The sequence below is a fragment of the Pan troglodytes genome, chromosome 4 (genome assembly GCF_028858775.2).
Source record: "Pan troglodytes isolate AG18354 chromosome 4, NHGRI_mPanTro3-v2.0_pri, whole genome shotgun sequence".
Taxonomy (NCBI): Eukaryota; Metazoa; Chordata; class Mammalia; order Primates; family Hominidae; genus Pan; species Pan troglodytes.
This window is the reverse complement of record NC_072402.2, coordinates 177579678-177604272: the sequence shown is the minus strand read 5'-3', so window position 1 is coordinate 177604272 and position 24595 is coordinate 177579678. Positions and strand designations below refer to the sequence as shown.

The 24595-nt window shown below is 53.2% G+C and overlaps 1 protein-coding gene across 2 annotated transcripts in view; it reads left to right on the top strand.

Annotated features, from left to right (window-relative positions):
* Positions 1–21931, top strand: part of RASGEF1C (RasGEF domain family member 1C) — a 117820-nt gene extending 95889 nt beyond the window's left edge. The window contains exons 7-14 of one of the 2 annotated variants that reach the window (XM_024356880.3): positions 1419–1508; positions 3119–3221; positions 3701–3780; positions 3863–3958; positions 8022–8117; positions 10888–11011; positions 20590–20662; positions 21208–21931. In XM_024356880.3, coding sequence (XP_024212648.1) covers positions 1419–1508; positions 3119–3221; positions 3701–3780; positions 3863–3958; positions 8022–8117; positions 10888–11011; positions 20590–20662; positions 21208–21232 — 687 coding nt within the window. In that variant the 3' untranslated portion in view covers positions 21233–21931. Of the gene's footprint in view, positions 1–1418; positions 1509–3118; positions 3222–3700; positions 3781–3862; positions 3959–8021; positions 8118–10720; positions 10852–10887; positions 11012–20589; positions 20663–21207 lie in introns of those variants that run through there. The other variant, XM_024356881.3, reaches the window with a different exon arrangement.
* The last annotated feature ends 2664 nt before the right edge of the window (positions 21932–24595 follow it).

Here is a 24595-nt window from a genome sequence, read left to right as displayed (position 1 = left end):
CTAATTTTTGTATATTTAGTAGAGACAGAGTTTCATCATGTTGACCAGGCTGTTCCTGAACTCCGGACCTCAGGTGATCCACCCACCTTGGTCTCCCAAAGTGTTGGGATTACAGGCATGAGCCACTGCGCTCGGCCTACCCTGGCAGTTTTAACAAACACATTTAGGTTAAGTTTCATCTTTTAAATGGTGGTATATTATACAGTGGAAAGTTCTAAATCCATTTAAAAATTTTGTTTCCAAAGGATATGTTATGGCACAGGGAAAGGTTCGCATAGCAAGGCATGGGAACATATATGGTTATGATAGATGCATGCATACACACAGCTGGTGCCCATTCCTCCCGGCAGCTACAGCACTGAGTGAGGGAGCACAGAACTGTCGCTCCCGGGGTAAATGCAAGGTTAGGCTCCTGTGAGACTCTCATCACAAGGCTTTTGCCAGCGGATCAATATATCACCTTGTTTTATGTGTGCTTATGTTTAAAGACATTATTTAATATAAATTATTGATTACTATTGATCTCATGGCTAACAGTGCTGTTACTCACAGCACTGAATGCTGATGTCACACACCTTTTCTCTGTGAGCAGCCTTTGTGCGCGTGGGAATACTAGACGGCACTTCAGCACCATGCTTGGGGGCCTTTCTCACCAATGAAATTATCAGCAAAAAGCATGAAAATGCAAAGGACATGCTACTCAGTAGGCCAAGTCTGAGCGTGTGATGCGGGACAGAGCATTGCTTAGCCTCCTCTGGAGATGCTCGCGGACGCTCATGACTTCGATATTTTTGCCACCACACACATGTGTACAGATGACCACGAAAGTGACACAAGTTTTTGGGGTTACGAATACATTTTAGAGAGCAGGCAAATTTGCAAATACAGGATCCAGGAATAATGAGGTTTGTGTGTGTGTGTGTGTGTGTGAAGTTACATTTTAAAATGTATTTTTAGCCGGGCGCAGTGGCTCACGCCTGTAATCCCAGCACTTTGGGAGGCCGAGGTGGGCGGATCACGAGGTCAGGAGATGGAGACCATTCTGGGTAACACGGTGAAACCCCATCTCTACTAAAAATACAAAAAATTAGCCGGGCATGGTGGCGGGCGCCTGTAGTCCCAGCTACTTGGGAGGCTGAGGCAGGAGAATGGCGTGAACCCGGGAGGCGGAGCTTGCAGTGAGCCGAGATCGCGCCACTGCACTCCAGCCTGGGCGACAGAGCGAGACTCCATCTCAAAAAAAAAAAAATGTATTTTTAAAAGGACTGAAAGCGTACATACCAAATCTTTGGTATTTCTGGATGGTTTGGGGGTTTTAACATTTCCCAGATCGTAAGGATCATGAACTGACTTCATATTCTAAAAGATGATAGACAAAAAGGCTCAGAATGTGGTCCTGTGTGGTGTGTTTTTTCTAGCCCTGCTTCAGTGACAAGACCAGCAACCTAGAGGCTTACGTGAAATGGTTCAACAGGCTGTGCTACCTGGTGGCAACTGAGATCTGCATGGTGAGTAGACAGCCAGGGTGGGCACCACCTGGCATAGCCCCAGGCGGCCGGAGTTGGGAGGAGCCCACGGGGGAAGGAACCGGAAGGACACCTTGAGTCTTATTCATTTCTAAGTCCAAGGCCAGGCTGGGCACCCCTCCAGGACTCCAGGTGACACCAGCTTTCCTACAGTGACATTTCCCTCCAGGTGGAACCCAGGCCAGATCCACCGGCCAGGCACAGAGGGTGCTGGAGAGGGTTTGCTGAAGGAGTGAGAGGCCGTCACTCCCAGCCCCAGTGGCTCTGCTCTCTCCATCTGTGCCGGCCTGCCTTGGGCAGCCTGGCCTGCAGCGGGCCTCGTTTGGCTGGCTCGGGACCTAGAGGTGGATGAGAGCCGACCTTTGAGCACTGGGAGATGCACGTAAAAGCCCGTGGTTCTAGCTGCTCCTGGAAAGCAGCAAGACTCAGCAGCCTGGAGCCAGACGTGCTTGTCTCTGAGTCGCGGTCCCGCCTGGCCACACCCACCCATCCTCCTCCTTGCAGCAGAGGGACCCTCCTCTGAACCCACTCTCTCACCTTGAGCTGAAGCCCAGGGGGCTGCTCATCTCAGGGCCAGGCTGGAGGCAGCGCTGGGCCAGGCTGGGCTCTCCGCAGCAGGTGCTGAGACTGAATATGGGGCACATGTTCATGAGGGGTCCACACCTGCGGAGAAGAGTAGAGAGGAGGCGGCCCCATGCGACGTGGCGATGGACACAGGAGTTGGCCTCTGTCCCCCACCTGGCTCAGCCCCCATCACAGGGCGGGCTGCCCTTCAAAGGACAGGGCCAGCCTTGGGTGCGCAGCTCTCTGTGGCCAAGACAGCCCCTGGAAGGGGGTTTGGTGACACATCTCAGAGCACAACACCCCACTTCTTGGTGGCAGTAAAGACCCCTTGCTGCATCTTTGGTAGGCAAGCAACACCGACCTGTGTGGAAAGAATGCAACGCGGGCCCCACCGGCCCAGCCCACTTCCTACCCTCACGCCGCTGGCTGCAGGCGAGAGGGCCGAGCCTGGGCGAAGCCTGGCCTGAGCCCCCCAGGGTGCCAGCTGCAGCCCAGGATGGCTGGGGAAGGACACGGTGTGGTTCTGCGCATCACAGGGGTCTGAAGTCCCGAGCGCCTGGCCACAGACAAGGGTTTACCGGTCACGCAGTTGTCAGATGGAGAGAGCGGAGGGGCTGCTCGAGGGACAGGCCTCAGGGCCAGCTTGTACCCCAGTGAGGGGAGAAAGCCCAGGGCTGGGGGCACGTGGGTGGGGCTCTCTAATTCAGGGGAGGAGTGGGGTGGGAGCTGGGCCCAGAGGGAGGAGGGCGCTGGAGGGGAGCCATGGAGCCTCTCCTGAAGGTGCCTCTCAGCAGCTCCAGGGCTGCAGGGGGTACCCGTGCCCCCACCGGGCCCACCCAGCCCTCTGTGGCACTGGGCTCTGCCGGCTCAGCCCATGAAGCGCTCTGAGGCCCAGTTTACCCTGAGCCTCAAGTGCCTCCGCTGTGCAGTGGGTTAGAGAAGGCGAAGAGGGCCGGGTGAGGGGAGCGGGCCTGGTCAGGGCAGGGTGGAGGCGTGTCACCACTGAGGCTCTGCCGCCCTGTCCCCAGCCAGCCAAGAAGAAGCAGAGGGCCCAGGTGATTGAGTTCTTCATCGACGTGGCCCGCGAGTGCTTCAACATTGGCAACTTCAACTCCCTCATGGCCATCATCTGTGAGTGGGCCGGCCCGGCCTGCGGCCCCCAGTGCACGGGTCCCCCGAGAGGCCGGAGTGGGTGCAGCCAGGCAGGCAGAGTGCAAGCCAGGGCCCGCCTCTGAGCAGCGGGAGGGCGTGGGCCGGGCTCTCTGAAGGCCTGGGCAGCCCCATGTCCCCACCTCAGAGGTCCTGGGGAGCCGCCCCTTTTGAGGCAAGCCCAACCCCCTCAGGATGTTTGGTGAGGGCTTGGTGGTATGTCCCCAGACCCAGAGAGAACGAGGGCCCAGTGCAGGTGCTCGGTACAGAATGGGACCAGCATGGTGGCAGCAGGCCCACCTGACCATGATGTCCACCAGCACCCCCTCACCCACCCACCATGTGACAGGCTGAGCCCTGCAGACCCCAGCCCTGGTCAGGGTGCAGTCCAAGGGGCTGCAGCTCCGCAGAGGCCCCCCTGTCCCAGGAGCAGCCCTCTCCAACCCTCCTCCCTCTTCCAGCCGGCATGAACATGAGCCCTGTCTCCAGGCTGAAGAAGACCTGGGCCAAAGTGAGGACGGCCAAGTTTTTCATCCTCGAGGTAAATGAGGCTGCTGGGCTGCCGGGTGCCTCCGGCCACCCCCTGGACAGAACTGCCCACACGCCTCCCTGTCTCCTTCCAGCACCAGATGGACCCAACGGGGAATTTCTGCAACTACAGGACAGCCCTGCGAGGGGCGGTCCACCGCTCCCTGACGGCCCACAGCAGCCGAGAGAAGGTAGGTCGGGGCCACGTTGGCCCAGGGGGGCTGCGGCAGGGAACCTGGGTGCTGGCTCAGAGTTCACTTGCTGCAGCTCCTGCCCCCTGCAGCATCAGTAATAGACAGCCAGGTCTCCTTGCTTGCATGCCTCCAGCGTGGGGAACTCAGCACCTCCCAAAACCTGAGGGAAGCCAGCCTCAGACAGCTCTGACTGATAGGAAGTGCTTCATGAGGGCCTGAAGCCGGGCTGCCTGGGGTCATCCTTTCTTGGGGGGCCACGCGAGTGAGGCCACTTTGTCTTCTGCTCACCAGTTCTTCAGAGCCCCCGTGGCCTCTCCTCTCTTCTCCTGAGTCAGCGGCCCCAGCCCTGCCCTGCCACACTACAGTTTCCAGGCTCCTCCCCACTTGGGGCCCTTTGGTCCCTAAACAGCTCCATTTGTCAAAATTTCTTCGGTTTCAGATAAAATTGAGGTGCCAGGTACACAGGATCTTCCACCTCCCTGATTGTAAACGTAATACTTTTATTTATGTGGCCTCAGATCACATTTACATTTTTGGCAATCACTGAACCAAGCTTTTTCCTCACCCAAACTCCCTGTTCACAGCTCGTTTTTTTTTTTTTTTTTTTTTTTTTTTTTTTTGGAGATGGAGTCTCTCTGTGTCGCCCAGGCTGAAGTGCAGTGGTGCAATCTTGGCTCACTGCAACCTCCACCTCCTGGGTTCAAGCGATTTTCCTGCCTCAGCCTCCCAAGTAGCTGGGATTATAGGCACATGCTACCATGCCCGGCTAATTTTTGTATTTTTAGTAGAGGCGGAGTTTCACCATATTGGCCAGGATGGTCTTAAACTCCTGACCTCAGGTGATTTCCCTGCCTCGACCTCCCAAAGTGCTGGGATTACATGCGTGAGCCACTGCGCCCAGCCACAGCCTGTATTCTTATATCCCTGCATTTGTGGGGCCTTTGCGGACCTGATCAATTTTATTTTTCCTCCAAATTCTACTCATGGCCTGTGGTACAGAGAGTCATGCACAGGCTCTGGGATTGCAATGATCCTCTGTCTTGAAACCTGTTACCATCCTGATGATTAGAGTTGTTCATCTCTATGGAGAGGAAACTCCAAGACTTGTTGTACCTTTGAAGGCCCGTGCCATGCGGGAACATTAGTGGGATCAGGTCCCTGCTGTGGTTCGTGCATGTCTGTCTCCAGCTTGAGGATAACAGAACACATCGCTGTTGTTGAAATTCAGGGGCCCCTGGAATTGCACTGGAGGGAAGCCAGGGGGCAGGTTAGGGAAGCAAGCTGAGGTGGGCACGCTTGTGCCACCTGCCGGGCCTTCTTGGCCCTCCACCCAAGGGGCAGACACCAGCCACACGGATGGCTCTGTCCTGTCCAGCTGGCCTTTCCTGTTCAGGCTGTGAGTGTGTCAATGCCTCTGGGTCCCAGGCAGGGATCTGCTGCAGAGGGGAGCAGCACCCAGGGATGCGAGACCTCAAATCCCAGGGCAGGTGGCGGCCTGCCAGGAGCCGGAGCCCGGGAAGCCAGACAGCAGGGGTAGGAACCTCATGTCACTGAGCACCTGCCTCATTCCAGCCACTTGGCCTCCATACCCCAACTGAATTCTGACAACGACTCTATGGGGGCATCAGCATTGCCAATTCCCAGATCAGCAGACTGAGTCTCGGGCGGGAGACCTCACTAGTCCACTCACACTGCAGGTAGGTGGCAGAGCCAGGATCACACTCCAGCCTGTCTGGCTCTGAAGCTCGTGGTCTGCACACCGCCAGGCTGCCTCCTGTTCCCAGGCAGTGGGTGTGTGTGGTGGTCGCAGGGCACTGGCTACGGGCCTAGGTTGGATGCAGAGTCGGTGTACAGGAGCTTCGTGCCGAGCTGGGCTGGGAGCCGTCAGCCATGGCCTGGGCGCTCCGCACTGCTTCCTTCATCTCCGCTGGGACACAGGGGCTGTGGGGCAGGTAGACAGACTGGGATTCGGATGCCTGTGTTCTGAGCCCCTTCCAGCTCTGGGTGCTGGGATGCTGTGCATTGGTGCTGGAGGCGGGCGGCTTATAGCTGCCTATTGATTTTAACCGCATTGTCCTCTAACTTCCAGAGAGAGACGGGTCTGGGCTAGGCCCACAAAAGCTGCTTTATGGGTGGAGAGGGGTGGAGGGGCAGAGGGAGGGAAGGAAGGAGGAAGGAGAAAGGACACTTAGAGTGGTGCTCACAGCTTCCTGGTGCCCCGGCTGTTGATGGGGCTGGGAGATCTCGGTGGTCATAGCACTTTAAGCTTCCTGTCTGTGGGCGGCAACTGTCCGCCCCTCTCCCAGTCTGTGTCACAGGGCCCACTTATCTGCGTGACCTCCAAGCTGACCGGGGCTATAATTAAACTTCTCACGTCAGAAGCAAGGGCAGTGGATTTGCAGATACAAAGGCCTATTTGGCTGCTGCGAGGGCAGGGAGACCAGGTCAGACCTGGGGGGTGGCCTTGAGTGGCGTGGCCGTGGCGGAAGGGGTGAGAAGTGCTCACGTATGGGATGCGCCACCTCTTGAGGACCAGCTCAATGCCACTGCCTCCAGGAAGCCCAGACCAGGCCCCAGAGGAGCCTCCTCTGTGTGCGGAGTCCCACACTCCTTAAACCCCCTCCCTGTCTTGGCGCGTCTCCCTATTCCAACACAGTTCAGCTGTCCAGAACCCGCACTAGGACTGGGGACTCAGCACCACTGAGGGAGGGCACAGACACAGACCACCCCCACAATCCACCCCCGACCACTGATCCCGGCACAGTGAGGAAGAGGTAGGACGGGGCACTAGGGCAGAGCCACCTGGGACTCAGCCCTGCTTCCGCTGCTCACTGCTGTGTGAGCTTATGCAAGGTATTTAACCTCTCTGGGCCTCAGCTTCCTCATGTATAAATGGGGTCATGAGAGCCCTGCTTCACATGTAAAGATGGAAAGTAATCCTGTGTATAGCTCAGCAGTGAGGCACGCAGGCTTGATAAAGGCATAAGTAGCGGGCTCTGTGGGAGCACAGATGGAGACTAAACCCAGCCGGCAGTGGGGAGTTGGGATTAGCAAAGATTTGCCAGATGAGGCCTCCTCATTTTGTAGGTTACTCCTACAACTGTGTCTCCCACTACAATGAGGTCAGGAGTGAAGAGTCTGGGGGCGCCTGCACGCAGCCCGCAGCCCTTCACAGGCGGGGTCCGTGAGCCTTCCGTTTCCTTCGGGCAGTGGAGCAAGAATTGCTTTTGGTCTAACAGTAAGTGCATCGGGATCAGATCTTAGCATCAAGAAAGACAGAGGGGGACAAATTGTTAAATTTTTTTTTTTAAAAAAAGGAGGCCACCTTGGGAGGCTGAGGCGAGCAGATCACAAGGTCAGGAGTTCGACACCAGCCTGGCCAACATAGTGAAACCCCCGTCTCTACTAAAACTACAAAAACTAGCCGGGCGTGGCGGCAGGTGCCTGTAATCCCAGCTACTCGGGAGGCTGAAGCAGGAGAATCACTTGAACCTGGGAGGCGGAGCTTGCAGTGAGCCGAGATCACGCCATTGCACTCCAGCCTGGGCGACAGAGCGAGACTCCATCTCAAAAAAAAAAGGAGGCCACCAAATTTCAGAACAGTTGATGCACATCTGTTCCATGTGTCTTCAACAGTGTGTTCAGCAGGGACTGCACCTCCCAGTGCCCACGAGCCTGTGGACCTTTGGATGGGGATGGGGTACTGGGGGCCTACCAGCCCCTCCCAGAAGGCAGTGGAAGGAATATTCAAGGGTCATCGTGACTGTGCATCTCTTACCCAGCCCCAGGACGGGCGGCGGCACCACGGCGCTCTGCAGGGTGATGCACGCCTGCTCCTTTCTTTGGGGTCCTTATTGCCCTCCATGGTGCACAGGAATTCACCTCGTAACCCGTGAAGCCCCAAGGCCCCGGCTAGCCCAGGAAGTCTCCCCTGCCCTCTGCATCCTGGGATCGGGTCTGAGGTCCCTGGGGCAGCTATCTGCTGGCAAGGCTGCCGCCCGTCCTGGAGCCCGCTGTGTGGAGGGCCGGCTGGGGCCGACCTGCCCCCTCTTTCTTCCAGATTGTCATTCCTTTCTTCAGCCTGCTCATCAAAGACATCTACTTCCTGAATGAGGGCTGCGCCAACCGCCTTCCCAATGGACACGTCAACTTTGAGGTAGGACCTCCCTGCGGACCGCCACTGAGGTAGACAGGCCGGGAAAAGTTCCCAGGGCAGGACCACTGGCCCTTGGACACCCAGCCTCATGGGGGACCCTGGGGCAGAATGAGCAGTTCACAGCCGACCTTGGCAAGGTTATCAGGGTCCTCCCACCCTGACATCCACTGCAGTGGAGATGCTGAGGCTCAGGGTCATGTCCATCCGGGCTGCGCCGCACGGCCAGCACAGGTGAAGCAGGGTCCATCTGAGCCCCTGAGGAGCACCAGGCTGGCGAGAAAGGCAGCTCCGTGGGCCCACAGTGACAACCAGCAAGGTGCTGTGACAGGGGCTGTGCCCTGGGGGTCAGCACCAGCCCAAAGGCGGAGCCTTGAGTAGCAGGAGGAAGCTATCAGGCCGAGGCCAGAGTGAACAGAAAAGAAAGAATTCTGCTCCCTCTGTAGACACTCACCACTCTCAGCTCAAGTGTCTCCTCCTCCAGGAAGCCCCCCTGGACCTCCCAGGCAGAGAGAGCCCACCTGTCAGGCCTCCCAAAGCACAGCAGGCTGGGCATCCCTCCATCCATCCTCGGTCCCTCCATCCAGCCTGGATCCCTCTGTCCATCCCCGGTCCCTCCGTCCATCCCCGGTCCCTCCGTCCATCCCCGATCCCTCCGTCCATCCCCGGTCCCTCCGTCCAGCCCGGATCCCTCCGTCCATCCCGGATCCCTCCATCCATCCCGGATCCCTCCGTCCATCCTGGATCCCTCCATCCATCCTCGGTCCCTCCATCCATCCTCGGTCCCTCCATCCATCCAGGATCCCTCCGTCCATCCCCGATCCCTCCGTCCAGCCCCGGTCCCTCCGTCCATCCCGGATCCCTCCGTCCATCCCCGGTCCCTCCATCCATCCCGGATCCCTCCGTCCATCCCCGGTCCCTCCGTCCATCCCGGATCCCTCCGTCCATCCCCGGTCCCTCCGTCCATCCCCGGTCCCTCCGTCCAGCCCGGATCCCTCCGTCCATCCCCGGTCCCTCCGTCCATCCCCGGTCCCTCCGTCCATCCCGGATCCCTCCGTCCATCCAGGATCCCTCCGTCCATCCACGGTCCCTCCGTCCATCCATGGTCCCTCCGTCCATCCTCAGTCCCTCCGTCCAGCCCGGATCCCTCCGTCCAGCCCGGATCCCTCCGTCCATCCCCGATCCCTCCGTCCATCCCCGGTCCCTCCGTCCATCCCGGATCCCTCCATCCATCCCGGATCCCTCCGTCCATCCACGGTCCCTCCGTCCATCCACGGTCCCTCCGTCCATCCCCGGTCCCTCCGTCCATCCCCAATCCCTCCGTCCATCCCCGGTCCCTCCATCCAGCCCGGATCCCTCCGTCCATCCCCGATCCCTCTGTCCATCCCCGGTCCCTCCGTCCATCCCGGATCCCTCCGTCCATCCAGGATCCCTCCGTCCATCCACGGTCCCTCCGTCCATCCCTGGTCCGTCCGTCCATCCTCGGTCCCTTCGTCCATCCTCGGTCCCTCCGTCCATCCTCAGTCACTGCACCCGAGTCCCTGAGCTCCTGAGAAGAAAGGCCAGGCTGACCCGCTCCATATCCTGACCTCCAAAAGGGCCCACCCAGCACACGTGTCTCGGCGTAGCTGTGAGCTAGGCAGACACTGAGTCAGACAGAGCATGCCATGCAGCAGCTGGACTCCTAGTCTGTAGGAAGGAGGGGGCTCTTCTCCCACTGAGAGCCAGCCCCACCCTAGCTTTGGCCTTAGCAGTGGGTGACACAGTGGGTGCGAGGCCCCACCCAGCTTCCAACTCCAAGGAGCCGTAAGTCCTGGGCCAGTCACCAGTCACTGCTCTGTGTGAGCCTCAGTCTCTCCCTGTGTAAGATGGGTCTTCATCTATAGCCCAGAGAGGGGCTGGGGGTAGAGGTGCAGCATGGCCTCCATGGGCTGTGAGTGTCCCCTGCAGCTGGGAACCACAGCACATGGCCAGACGCTTGGGCCTGGAGCTGCCCTCCTCACAGACACCCCAGCAGACCGTCACATGCTACCCACACAGGCCTTGTTAGAGGGTCCCAGGCTGCCTCACCTGTTTGTTAGGTTAGCCCAGGCTGGAGGTGATGTGGACAAGATGGGACTTAGGCAAGACACTGCAGGGGCCCAGGGAACTGGGATCCTCCTCCACAGGTGACACCAGCCCAGAGCCAGGCATGGGAACCCCTGCCTTAGCCCTTCCTGAATTGATCCTCAGAGCTGAGGCCAGGGACAGGTAAGACTGCAAGGTGCTTGTGTGGTCCCAGCTTTGGGGAGCAAGCAGAAGGGACTGGACCTGGCTTCCAGGGCAGATCAGAGGGTGTTGTGGAGCGGGGGTCCCTGCCATTCACAACTGTGCACTGCTCTTTATTTAAAGTTGGCACCTTTTTTAAAAATTAAATACATGTGTTTACATTTTACTTAAATAAAATCACACTTAAATGAATTACTTAAGTCTTACTTAAATATACCTATTTAAATATATTTGCATAATTACATAAATCAACAAACATGTATCACTTGCCATACATAGAGGATAACAACAAAGTAAATACAATGACATAAAACCAGGCCCACTCTTGCTCCACACAGGCTGCAGGCCAGGACTGCTCTCGCCCTCATTTATCGCCCCCTGCTCCTCCTCAGAGCCCTAAAGCCACTGGGTGTTGAGAGGGTCTCTGCCAGGACCAGCCCCTCCCCCTCATGGGGACCTCCAGGCACTGGAGTGCCTCCATTCTGTCTCTCTGTGACCCTGGCAGAAATTCCTGGAGCTGGCCAAGCAGGTGGGGGAGTTCATCACCTGGAAACAAGTGGAGTGTCCCTTCGAGCAAGACGCTAGCATCACCCACTACCTGTACACCGCCCCCATCTTCAGTGAGGATGGTAAGGTAGCCCTGCAGCCCTCCTGCCTACTGGGCCACGGGACCCTGGGGTAGCCTCTCAGTCACCATTCAGGACCCCTGCTCTGAGTAGGTTAGGGATGCACCCTGCCCACCTGGGCTGGCTCCGGGAGGGAACAAGGAGGGCTCCATCCCCCTGGCTGGCCCATTGCCACTCCAGGAGCACAGGATGGGCCTGAGGAGGTCCAAGCTGGGGCCTCAAGGACCCCCGGGGCCAGGCTCCTCCCCGGACACAGTTTGGACACCTTTAGAATTCTAAATCAGAACCATCTACCTGTCTGACTCACTTTCCTCAGTAAAGTGGGGGTGATGATAAGAATCACCCTCGGCCAGGCACAGTGACTCATGCCTATAATCCCGGCACTTTGGGAGGCAGAGGCAGGCAGATCAGAAGATCAAGAGTTTGAGACCAGCCTAACCAACATGTTGAAACCCCGTGTCTACTAAAAGTACAAAAATTAGCCGGGCGTTGTGGTGCCTACCTGTAATCCCAGCTACTCAGGAGGCTGAGGCAGCAGAATCACTTGAACCCGGGAGGCAGAGGTTGCAGTGAGCCGAGATCGCACCACTGCACTCCATCCTGGGTGACAGAGCAAGACTTCGTCTCAAAAAAAGAAAAAAAAAAAATCACCCTCCCAGAGCTTACGTGGGGAGTGCCAAGCACAGCACTGACTGTGTAGGCGTGTACGTGTGTGCAGGTGTAACAGACACAGGCGCGAGGTGAGGCCTCTGCTGCAGTGCCATTCATTTCTGTCCTCTCCACTAAATAAGCATTTCCATATGATCATTTGTCAGATGTAGGTTTGCTTGCAAGCGTGCTAAGGGGGCAGGTCCCGGGGCCCTGCTTTCAGGAAGCAGAAGTGGTAGAGAAGCAAGTGGCCCTGTGGGCTTGAGCTGGGGTGGAATGGCCCCGCGGCCCCACATCACCCTGAGAGGGCCTGCTCAGGACGCAGAAGACCTGGCTTCTCATCACAGCAAGCATGTCACAGAGGGACCCACACTTAGGCTCAGTGGGCACTTTTACTTTCTCCAAAAAAAAAAAAAAAAAAAAAAAGGGAGAAGGATCTTTTAATGATTTTGCTTTTGAATACTTTCAACTTTGCCATTTTATTGTTTATATTTTGAAGCTGGGAACTTTTTGGAGGGGCTTTCACCCCTATCTGTAGCCACCTCCCCGCAGTGCCACTAAAGAAGCCGAGCAGCTGATGAATAAACCTGTCTGAGCCGCTCCCACCCCAGCGAGCTGTGGGATGAGCAGGCCTCATCGTCTCTAAGGCTCTCCTGCAGTATCTGGAAAGCGGGGTGATGTGAGAACCTGCTCCCCAGGGCCCCGGGGAGAATGCCTGGAGCTGCCCAGGCGAAGTCCACACAATTACCCTCAATCCACACTAGTGCGTGAGTTTCCTGTTGGTGCTGTCACAAATCACCACAAGCTTGGTGGCTCAAAACAACACAGATTTATCCTTACACACTTCTGGAGAGCAGAGGGCTGAAATGAGTTTCCTTATACACTTCTGGAGACCAGAGGGCCGAAATGAGTTTCTCTGGGCTAAAATCAAGCTGTCAGCAGGGCTGGTTTCTTCTGGAGGCCCTGAGAGGAGAATCTATTTCCTGGCCTTTTCAACTTCTAATGGCCACCTGTATTCCTTGGCTGTGGCCCCTTCCTTCATCTTCAAAGTGCATCACTCCAATCTCTCCTTCCATCATCACATCATCTTCTCTCCACCTTAGTCAAATCTCCCTTTGCCGTCCTCTTATAAGGACACCTGTGATTGCATTTAGGGCCCCCACATATAATCCAAGATATTCTCCACATCTCCAGATCCTTCATTTAATCATGTCTGTAAGGTTCCTTTTTGCCATAGAAGGTAACATTCAAAGGTCCTGGGATTAGAACCTGGATACCTCTGGGACCATTATTCAACCTAATTATTATTATTTTTTGAGACGGAGTCTCGCTCTGTTGCCCAGGCTGGAGTGCAGTGGTGCAATCTCGGCTCACTGCAAGCTCTGCCTCCCGGGTTCACAACATTCTCCTGCCTCAGCCTCCCGAGTAGCTGGGACTACAGGCGCCTGCCACCACGCCCAGCTAATTTTTTTTGTATTTTTAGTAGAGACGGGGTTTCACCATGTTAGCCAGGATGGTCTCAATCTCCTGAGCTCATGATCCACCCGCCTCAGCCTCCCAAAGTGCTGGGATTACAGGCGTGAGCCACCACACCTGGCCCTACTACCCTAATTATTATGATGATTGTTGTCATTAGCCAGTGACCTCTTCATGGAACTTGGGCATTAAGATGAGTTAAAGACACATGAGGAGAGGCATAGAGGAGTCTCAGGGCAGAGAGGGAGAAAAGGGGGGCATTTTATTTACTCCTTTAGTCAACCATGTCTTCAGAGACTGCTGTGTGCCAGGCAACAATCTAGCAGTTAACACAGACAAAACTGTGGCCCTCCTGGAGCCCCGTTAGAGAGGGGCATCTTCCATTTTTACTGTCTCTTCCTTCTGTCCCTCCCACAACCCCAAAAAAGTGGAGGGAAGTAAGGTAAGAGACCTAGGATGTACTGAGCCCCAGCTGGGTCACTTACAGCCCCTGACAAAAACCTGGCCCTGACCTCAGCTCCAGGCTTCCCTGGCAGGGCCCACCTGGCAATTAGTCAGACTTGAATCTCCTTGAAGCAAATGAAAATATAGAAAGTCTCAGCAAAGAAACAGAAGATATAATAAGGAAGAGCCAATGGGAGTTTTAGAACTGAAAAATACAATAACTGAGATGGAAAACTGAGTGAATGGGCTTAACAGCAGAATAAAGAAGGCAGAGGAAAAAAATCTATGAACTGGAAGATGGAACAATAGAAATTATACAATCTGAACAACAGGGAGAAAATAGACTGAAACGGCTGGGCACGGTGGCTCGTGCTTGTAATCCCAGCACTTTGGGAGGCTGAGGCAGGCAGATCATGAGGTCAGGAGGTCGAGACCATCCTGGCTAACACGGTGAAACCCCATCTCTACTAAAAATACAAAAAATTAGCCAAGCGTGGTGTCGGGCACCTGTAGTCCCAACTACTTGGGAGGCTGAGGGAAGACAATCACTTGAACCCAGGAGGTGGAGGTTCAAGTGAGCCAAGATCGCACCACTGCACTCCAGCCTAGGCCATGGAGTGAGACTCTGTCTCAAAAAAAAAAAGAAAGAAAGAAAATAGACTGAAACATATTTTCAGGGACCTGTGGGATTATAACCAAAGATCCCACACTCATATCATCACAGTCTGTGGAGGAGAGGAAAAAGAGGGCAGGACTGAAAAAGTACTCAAAGAAATAATGGCTAGAAAGTTCCCAGAGTTGGAAAAAACATAAACCTACAGATTCAAGAAGCTGAATGATCCCCAAAAGGAAAAACTAAAGAAACCCCTACCAAGACCCATTGTAGTCAAACTTCTGAAAACTGAAGGAAAAGAAAGAAATCTTGAAGCCAAGTGCAGTGGCTCATACCTGTAATCTCAGCTCTTTGGGAGGCCGAGGCAGGTGGATTGGTTGAGGCCAGGAATTCGAGACCAGCCTGACCAACATGGCGAAACCTCGTCTCTACTACAAATACAAAATTTAGCCAGCTGTGGTGGCACATGCCTATAATCCCAGCTACTTGGGTGGCTGAGGCACAAGAATTGCTTTAACCTGGAAGGCAAAGATTGCAGTGAGCCAAGATTGTGCCACTGCACTCCAGCCTGGGTGACAGAGCAAGACTCTGTCTCAAAGAAAAAAAATAATTAAAAAATAAATATTTTTTTTAAATATTAAAAATGCTGAGAGAGAAATGACACTTTACCCATAGGGGGAAAACACTCTGAATCATGTCAAATTTCTCATCAGAAACCAAGAGGCCAGAAGACAGTGGCACATTTTTCAATTGCCAAAAAAAAAGAACTGTCAAGCCAGAATCCTATATACAGTGAAAACATTCTTCAGGAATTAACTATAGATAAATCAAAATAGAATTCTAAAAGCTGTTCAGGTAAACCACAGGAAGACAAGAAAAATAAAACAGAGAACAAAACACAGAACAAAAAGAAAACAAAAAAAATAGACAAAAAGGCAGACTTAAGTCCTAACATACTAATAATTACATTAAATGTAAATGGTCTAAATACACCAAGTAAAAGAAATTGACAAAGTCGATTTTTTTAAATGATCCAACTATATGCTATCTACAAGAAACTCACTTCACTATAATGATAGAGACATTTTGATAAGTAAAAAAAGAAGAAAAGATATAACATGCTAATATTAATTAGCGGAAAGCAAGAGTAGCAATATTAATTTCAGATAAAGCACACCTTAGAAGAAAGAAAATTACCAGAAACAAAGAAGGACATTATATAGTAATAACTATTACAAGATACAGCAATCCTAACTATGTAGCCACCAAACATCAGAGCTACAAAATTCATTAAGCAAAAGCTGATCAAACTGAAAGGAGAAATAACTAATCTACAATTACAATTGAAGATGTCAACACCCTTCTCTGAACAATTGATAGAACAACTAGACAGAAAATCAGAAAAGACAAAGAACTCAACAATATCATCAAACAACAGGAATCTAATCAACATTTACAGAACACTCCATACAAGTGCAGTAGAACACACATTTTTTAAAATTGCCCCCAGAATATAGACCAAAATATACCATCTCCTGAGCCATAAAACAAGCTGAAACAAATTTGAAGTAATTGAAATCATGACACACTGTGTTCTTCAACCACAGTGGGATTAAATCAGCAGCATCAGACAACAGAAAACTCTTGAAACATTTAGAAATTAAATGACACACTTGTAAATAATCCATGGGTCAAAAAGGCTCATGGAACATTAAAAAAAATAATTGAACTGACTGAAAATACAATCAGATTTGTAGGACAGCTAAAGCAGGACTGAGAGGAAATCTTACAGCACCAAATGCATACATTAGAAAAAAGGGGAAGTGTCAAATCAATAATCTAAGTTCCTACATCAAGAATCTAGAAAAAGAGGAGCAAAATAAACTCAAAGCCAGCAGCAGGATGGAAATAAGAGCAGAAATCAATGAACCCATAAGCAGAAAAACAATAAAGTTAATCAAAGGGCCGGTTCTTTGAAAAGAACAATAAAATTGCCGCCATCTAGCAAAGAACCTCTTGACAAAGAAAAGGAAAAGTCACAAATTACTAATACAGCAGTCCCCCTTATCTGTAGTTACCCTCGGTCAACCATGGCCTGAACATACTAAATGGAAAATTCCAGAAATAATTCATAAGTTTTGAATTGTGCACCATTCTGAGTAGTGTGATGAAATCACACGTCATCCCACTGGGTTCCTCCTGGGACATGATTCATCCCTTTGTCTGGCATTTGTGCTGTGTTTATGCTGCCTGTCAGTCACTTAGTGGCCGCCTCAGTTATCAGATCAACTGTCAGTGTCACTGTGCTTGTGTCCAGGTAACCCTCATTTTACTTCTTTTTTTTTTTTGAGACAGAGTCTCTCTCTGTCACCCAGGCTGGAGTGCAGTGGCGCGATCTCGGCTCACTGCAGCCTCTGCCTCCCAGGTTCAAGCGATTCTCCTCCCTCAGCCACCCAAGTAACTGGGATTACAGGCGTGAGCCACCACGCCCAGCTAATTTTTGTATTTTTAGTAGAGACAGGGTTTCACCATGTTGGCCAGGCTGGTCTCGAACTCCTGACCTCAAGTGATCCACCAGCCTCAGCCTCCCAAAGTGCTGGGATTACAGGTGTGAGCCACCGCGCCCAGCCTATTTTACTTCTTTTTTTTTTTTTGAGACGGAGTCTTGCTCTGTCACCCAGGGTGGAGGGCAGTGGCGCAGTCTCGGCTCACTGCAACCTCTGCCTCCCGGGTTCACACCATTCTCCTGCCTCAGCCTCCCGAGTAGTTGGGACTACAGGCGCCTGCCACCACACTTGGCTAATTTTTTGTATTTTTAGTAGAGACGGGGTTTCACCATGTTGGTCAGGCTGGTCTCGAACTCCTGACCTCAAGTGATCCACCAGCCTCAGCCTCCCAAAGTGCTGGGATTACAGGTGTGAGCCACCGCGCCCAGCCTATTTTACTTCTTTTTTTTTTTTTGAGACGGAGTCTTGCTCTGTCACCCAGGGTGGAGGGCAGTGGCGCAGTCTCGGCTCACTGCAACCTCTGCCTCCCGGGTTCACACCATTCTCCTGCCTCAGCCTCCAGAGTAGCTGGGACTACAGGTGCCCGCCACCACACTTGGCTAATTTTTTGTATTTTTAGTAGAGACGGGGTTTCACTGTGTTAGCCAGGATGGTCTCAATCTCCTGACCTCGTGATCCGCCCGCCTCCGCCTCCCAAAGTGCTGGGATGACAGGCGTGAGCCACCGCGCCTGGCAAAGTACCTGAGCAGTGATGCAGGCAGTTCAGATATGGCAAAGAGAAGCTGTAAAGTGCTTCCATTAAATGATGAGGTGAAAGTTCTCAAATTAAGGGAAAAAATTGTATGCTGAGATTACTAAGATCTACAGTAAGAACAAACTTATCCATGAAATTCTGAAGAAAGAAAAATAAATTCTTGCTAGTTTTGCTGTTGCATCTCAAACTGCAAAAGTGCCTGATGAGTGCTTAGTTAAGATGGAAAAGGGATCCAAGGCAAGTATATATAGGATTCCGTACTATCTGCAGTTTCAGGCAGCCACCAGGGGACTTAGGATGTATCCCCCACAGATAATAGGGGACTGCCGTACCAGGAGTAAAACAGGATATCACTAACGACTACAGACATTGAAAAGATAATAAGGGAATACGACAAACAACTCCACACACATGAATTTAACAATTTAAATGAAATGGACTAATTCCTTAAAAAGCACAAATTACCACAACTTGACATAAAATAGATAATTTGAATAGTCCTATAACTATTAAATACATTGAATTTATAATTTTAAAACTCCCAAAAATGAAGTCTACAGGCTCAAATGGTTACACTGGAGACTTCTACCAAATGCTTAAAGAATTAACACCAATTCTCCACAATCTCTTCCAGAAAGTGGCAGAGGAGGGAACCTCCTGATTCATTTTATGAAGCCAGTTGTCTTAGTCAGTTTGAGCTGCCATAACAAAATACCTTAGACTGGGTAATTCATAAACAACAGACATTTTCTTACCACTGAGTTAAAATATATATATATATATTTCTACAGTTTCAGAGGCCAGAAATCCAAGATCAAGGCAGATTCTGTGTCTGGTGAGGGCTGCTCTCTGCTTCCAAGGTGGAGCCTTCTTGCTGTGTCCTCACATGGCAGAAGGGGCAAATGCTGTGTCCTCATATGGCAGATGGGCAAAAAGGGGCCAGACTGGCTCCCTCCAGCCCTTTCATAAGGGCACTAATCCCATCCATGAGGGTGGAACCTCATGGCCTAATCACCTCCTCCAGACCCCACCTGTTAGTTAACACTGTTGCATTCGCGATTATGTTTCAACATGAATTTTTCAGGGCACAAACATTCAAACCCTGGCACCAGTATTACCCTGATACTAAAACCAAAGACAGTATCAAAAAAAGAAAATACAGGCCAATATCCCTCATGAATATAGACACAAGAATCCTTAACAAAATAAGCAAATAGAGTTCAGCAATAAGTAAAAATAATTATACGTCATGACTAAGTGGGTTCATTCCAAGGATGCAAAGCTGTTCAATATTTGAAATTCAATCAGTGTAATTCACTATACTAAACAGCTAAAGAAGAAAAGACACATGATTATATTAATCAATGCAGAAAAGGCATTTGACAAATTTCTACACGCATTTATGGTAAAAACTCTCAGAAACTAGTAATAGAAGGGAATTTATCAGCATGACAAGTTGCATCCACAGAAACGCTTCTGCAAACATTATATTTAACAGCAGAAGATTTAATGCTTTCCTCGTAAGACCAATAATAAGGAAAGGATGTTCACTCTTCCCCACTCTGAGTCATCATAGTAATGGAAGATCTAGTTAGTGCGATAAGGCAAGAACAGGAAGTAACACACAAATCAGAAAGAAAAATTAACACTGTCCCTATTTGCAGATGATGAGGAAAAAAAATCCCAAAGAATCTACAAAAACCCCTAGAACTAATAAGGGAGTTCAGCAAGGTTGCAGGATACAAGACACACATGCAAAAATCAACCGTGTTTCTATGTATGAGCAATAAACATGTGCACGCTGAAACTAAAATGATAATACCATTTACAGTCACTCACATGAAATATGTAGGTGGAAATGGAACAGAACACGCACAGGACGTGTACGCTAAAAGTTAATGCTGATGTGCCGGGCGCGGTGGCTCACGCCTGTAATCCCAGCACTCTGGGAGGCCGAGGTGGGCGGATCACAAGGTCAGGAGATCGAGACCATCCTGGCTAACACGGTGAAACCCCGTCTCTACTAAAAATACAAAAAATTAGCCGGGCGTGGTGGCAGGCGCCTGTAGTCCCAGCTACTCGGGAGGCTGAGGCAGGAGAATGGCGTGAACCCGGGAGGCGGAGCTTGCAGTGAGCCGAGATCACGCCACTGCACTCCAGCCTGGGCGACAGAGCGAGACTCTGTCTCAAAAAAAAGTTAATGCTGATGAAAGAAATCAAGAAAGATGTAGATAAATGGAGACACAGGATGTTCTCGAACGCAAAGACTGCATAGCAAAGGTATTAATTCTCCTCCCAGAATTTAAGTACAGGTTTAATGCAATTCCTACCCAAATCCCAGCAAGACTCTTTGTAAGATAGAGACGAGATTCTCCTAAAATTTGTATCGGAAGTCAAAGGAACTAGAATTGCTAAAACAATCTTGAAAAGGATTCGTGGGAGGAATGAGTCTGCTTGATGTTAAGGCTGATATGATAGCGCTATGGTCGTTAAGACAGCACAGTACCAGGGGAGGGATGGACGCATGAATCAATGGGACAGAATAGAGAACCCAGAAAGAGACCCACGCAAATATACCAGGTGATTTTTGACAAAAACAAAACAAAACAAAACAAAACTCAATGGAGGAAAGCTAGCCCTCCAACAAACAGTGCCGGAGCATCCGGACATCCACAGACCAAAACATGAACCCCAGCCCAAGCCTCACACCTTATACAAATAATTAGCTCAGCATGGATCACAGACTAAAATGTAAAATGTAAACCTATACAGCTTTTAGCAGGGAAAAGCAAGAGATAATCCTCAGAATATAGGGCTAGATAAAGAGTTTCTTATTCCAAATATGCCACTATGATATGGCCCAGCCATTGCATTCTTGGGCAGTTAGTTATTCCAGAGAAATAAAGACTCATGTATTTATACATCATTTGAAGTGAGTTTCACACAAAAGCAAAAGCCCTCACACAAATATTATAGAACTACTGTCGTTAAGACAGCACAGTATTAGGGGAGGGATGGACACATGGATCAATGGGACAGAATAGAGAACCCAGAAAGAGACCCACGCAGATATAGCAGGTGTAGAACAGGTTATTATCATCAACCATAATTGTGAAATTTCACTTCATTTTCTGTCTAGGTCTTTATTTGGCTTCTTATGAAAGTGAGAGCCCAGAGAACCAAACAGAAAAAGAAAGATGGAAAGCTCTAAGGTGAGTCTTCCCGCCAAGGTGGGGCCTGGGGGCTGCTTGGGATGGAAAGCTCTAAGGTGAGTCTTCGCGCCGAGGTGGGACCCGGGGACTGCTTGGGACCAGGACAGGGCCGAGGGGCTTCAGAGATACCCGGCTCACCAGCCTCCTGGGAGCCTCAGCAGCCCACAGTGGGGATCAAGCCACAGTCATAGGGGTGAGGAGAGGAGGCTGAGTCTGTGACTCCCCCACGGCTGGTGGCTGCCTCTGTGTGCAGTCAAGATGCATGTCCCAGGGACAGGGACTCCCAGTCTATATTTGTATGCCAGACAGTGGGACACACACCCCACCTCCTTCTTGCTCAGCGTGTTAACACGTCCAAGTGGCGGTCGGAAATGATCCATAGCAATGGACTTCGAGGGCTGAGCCCCAGGGATTTGCAGAACACCCCTCTGGGGCAGGAGGCCGGCTCTCCTCAGCGCACTGAGAAAGTGGCTGTGCTGGAGAGCAGTCTAACTGGGGTGGGGAGCTCCAGGCTCTCACCGCTCCCGACATGCTTAAATCTGCAGATCTTCTATTTTGGGGAAGACATGAAAGCGCTGAGCTGAGGGACGAGGAAGAGCTGGAACCCGCAGAAGCCGTCCACAGCCCTGCCTCAGTGGCCCAGTGGGCAGAGGCCAGGGAGTGCCTCACTATTTTGCAAATGCCGACCCTGTGGCCTGCTGCCCCCCCCCCCACAGTGGCCATACGGGCACAGGAGACCTTTTATGGGACTTTGGCCCTGGCAGGACCCAGGGCCTCCAGACGTGCGGGCGGCACATGCCTTGGGGACATCCTGCCTTCAGGACCGTGGGGCCTGGTCAGTCTGTCCATCCTCGGCAAGGACACAACACTGCCCCAGAGGGTGGGACCACTGCAAGCTCGAGACCTTGCTTGGTGACATGTGCCACTTTGGCCACCACCCACAGTCTGTCACCACGTGGCTTGGGAACTTCTGGAGCCACAGCAGGCATCACGGTGCGACGTGAGATGCCTGCGCCAGCCCCGAGCCCACTGGCAGCCACTGCCATTTCACCCATGGTCCTTCACCCTGCCCTGCCGACGAGCTTGTCTCTGCAGCCCCAGGTACCCCCTTCCTGGATGCTGCTGGCCCCAGGAGATAGCTTTCTGGTGACAGCTGTTGAACGCGTCAGCAGGACAAACTGGACACATGGAGTTACAGTGTGTACACGGCAGTCCTGCCACCCAGCCCCCTTGTAAACTCTAGTCACTATAAACACACCCGTACACCTATCCATGTCCACCCCACGTCCACCCCATGGCAGGTTTTCAACTCAGCCCGGGGACTGTTGTAGCCACAGTTCAGGCATGGGACTGGGTAACTGTTTCCCATCCAGAGACCCCGTGTCGTGCTCACAGAGCCTGGTGCGTGGGGGATGCTCAGTTAACCTTTGGTGAAGGATACCCACAGCCTTGCCTGGTGCCCCTTGTCTAGACCAGGGCATGAGGAAGCCAACAAAACCCCCTTGGCCCACCAGCAGGCCCCTCCCACAGCCCCACCCTGTCTGTTTCCAGCCCCTCACAAACTGAGCCAGCAAGCAGTGGGCCGGGGAGCAGCCGAGACCCCACCTGACACGTGACAAGGTCATCTAGCCAGGAAGTCAGGGAGTGCAATTTGCACCCCCTTTGCTGGTCAGGGCCTGCTGGGTGGCGGATGGGTTGAGGAGGGAGCGCTGGGGTGCACTGACCCACCCTGGCCCGCTCTAGGCCATGTCAGGCCCCTCAGCGGTGGAGTCCCACTCAGTATCAGACTTGGCTGTCCTGGACTTGGGTCCTATCTGGGGAACGGGCAGAGACAGGGCCACCAGCAGCCGGTGCCTCAGCCAACTCAGGGATTCTGCCTGGTGAGCCAGGACCACAGCAAGGCCCCAGAAGGGCCCGGCAGAGGCACGGGGCCTGCACATCGGGGCCAAGCAGAATCTGCCCTGCACTACCCCAGCCCACCTCTTCCATCTGAGACCCCAGGGACGGCAAGCAGTGTGGAGAGGTGGGGGCAGGGCTCCTGCAGGGCCTGGGCAGAGCCCTGGGGGCCAAACCCCAGGAGTTTGGGGGGTTCCAGGAGCTGGTTAGAGCCATCGTCTCACCCTCATCCCTACCTGGCACCCTCAGTCCCTGGCACCCCTTGGGCAACATGAGAAAAGCCCCCTCCAGAGGTCAGCGGGGATCGTCCCTGCCTCCTGGCCACACCAGTATGCTGTTCCCACTGCCTGACATGCTGTTCCCCACCTTGTCGATCCAGTCAGAGCTGCAGCCTCAGGTGCAGGGCCCATCTCCCAGAAGCCGTTCCTGGCAGCAGCCCCCCAGTGGCCCAGCGCAGGATGGGTATCAGGGGGATGGCCAGGTGAAGCTGGGTGCCCCGAGGCTCACCCCAGCAGGGGAGGCTCTGGGGCAGGAGGGAAGGAGGCAGCCCACAGCCAGCCCCGTGGAGAAGGCAGGGCTGGGGACTCAGGCTGAGCACATTTGTGTCTCAGGATCCTCCAGGGGACCTTCAACCTGGCTCTGCACCCCTCTGAGCAGCTGCTGTGTGCCAGGCCCTGGTGCGGCCAGAGGGCGTGAGCTCCCTCAGAGGACCCACCCAGACACGGTGTGGCTTCTCCAGGTGCAGCCTCGGAGCCCAGGGAGGCCTCGCTCACAGCCACACGGTCTGCTCCTTGGCTCATGGCCCTTCCCTGTGGAGGCGTCTTTGTCCTCCTGTAGTCCTGGCTCCAGCGTCATGGCCAGCCAGATGGGACGGCCCCCAGGGGCTCCACAGGGCAGGGCCTGTGCCTGTGGGGCAGGTGTCAGCAGCGCAGGTGGTGCCCAGGACTAATGCCTGTGAGCTCGGCGTGGCACCAGGTGATGCGAACCCCTAACACCACTCAGTCGAACCGCAGGCACGAGGCAGGGCCTGGCCATGGGCTCTCCTTCACCGCCTGGGCTTCTTCTCCAGGGAGGGAGCCGGGGTGGCATGGAGCCTGCAGACCGGAAGATTCTTCCCTGACTGGGGCTTGCCTCAGAGGCCCTGGGCCTGGCTGGGGTTCCACATTGATTCATTCTTACATGGGGGACCCCTGGGTTCTCTGAAATCCCTGCCCCCCATCACTGCATCACTGGGCACTGCTGCCCACCCCAAGCAGTTCCTTGGGAAATGGTGTCTTGGTTCTGGCTGCTGTAACAATACCAGAGGCTGGTAATTCATACACAACGGGAATGCGTTGCTCACAGTTCTGAGGGCTGGGAAGTCCAAGATGAAGGCACCGGCTGATTCAGTGTCTGGCCCCTCACAGGTAGTGCCGCCTGCGTGCCCTCACACGGAAGGGGGATGCAGCTGCCTCCAGCCCCTCTTATGAGGGCGCTAAGCCCATTCACAAGGGCACCACCCCCATGACTTACCCACTCCCCAAAAGACCTCACCTCTTAATACCCTCACACTGGGCATTCTGCTTCAACATGGGAATTTGGGGGTCACCAGCATTAGACCACAGCAGGCATCTCCATCGTGGCCAGCAACTTAGCCTGGGAACCCAGCCGCATCCAGCCCTCCGCAAAGTCCATGCAGCCCCCAGAGCAGAACCCCAGATAACCTCAGAGGTGTAAGTAGGGCTGCCCCAGGGACTGTCACAGTCTCTTCCCTAACAACTCAGGGACAGATAAACAAACGCTGACATGGCCCTTCATCCTTCACATCCCTCAGGCAGGCATCAGACCTCAAGCCTCTGCATCTCCCAACCCTGCAGGGCTCCTGAGTGGTTCTCCAGGAGGGGCAACCCCCTCACCCCTTGGAAGTGCCCCCATGTACCCACAGCACCCTCCGAGCAATGCCCTCCCCAGTTTCTAGCTCCCGACCACTGACTCACCCACCCATGGGTCAAGGAGGTGAGCAGCTGGGATCTCAGTCAAGAGCCCCATTTGGGATGT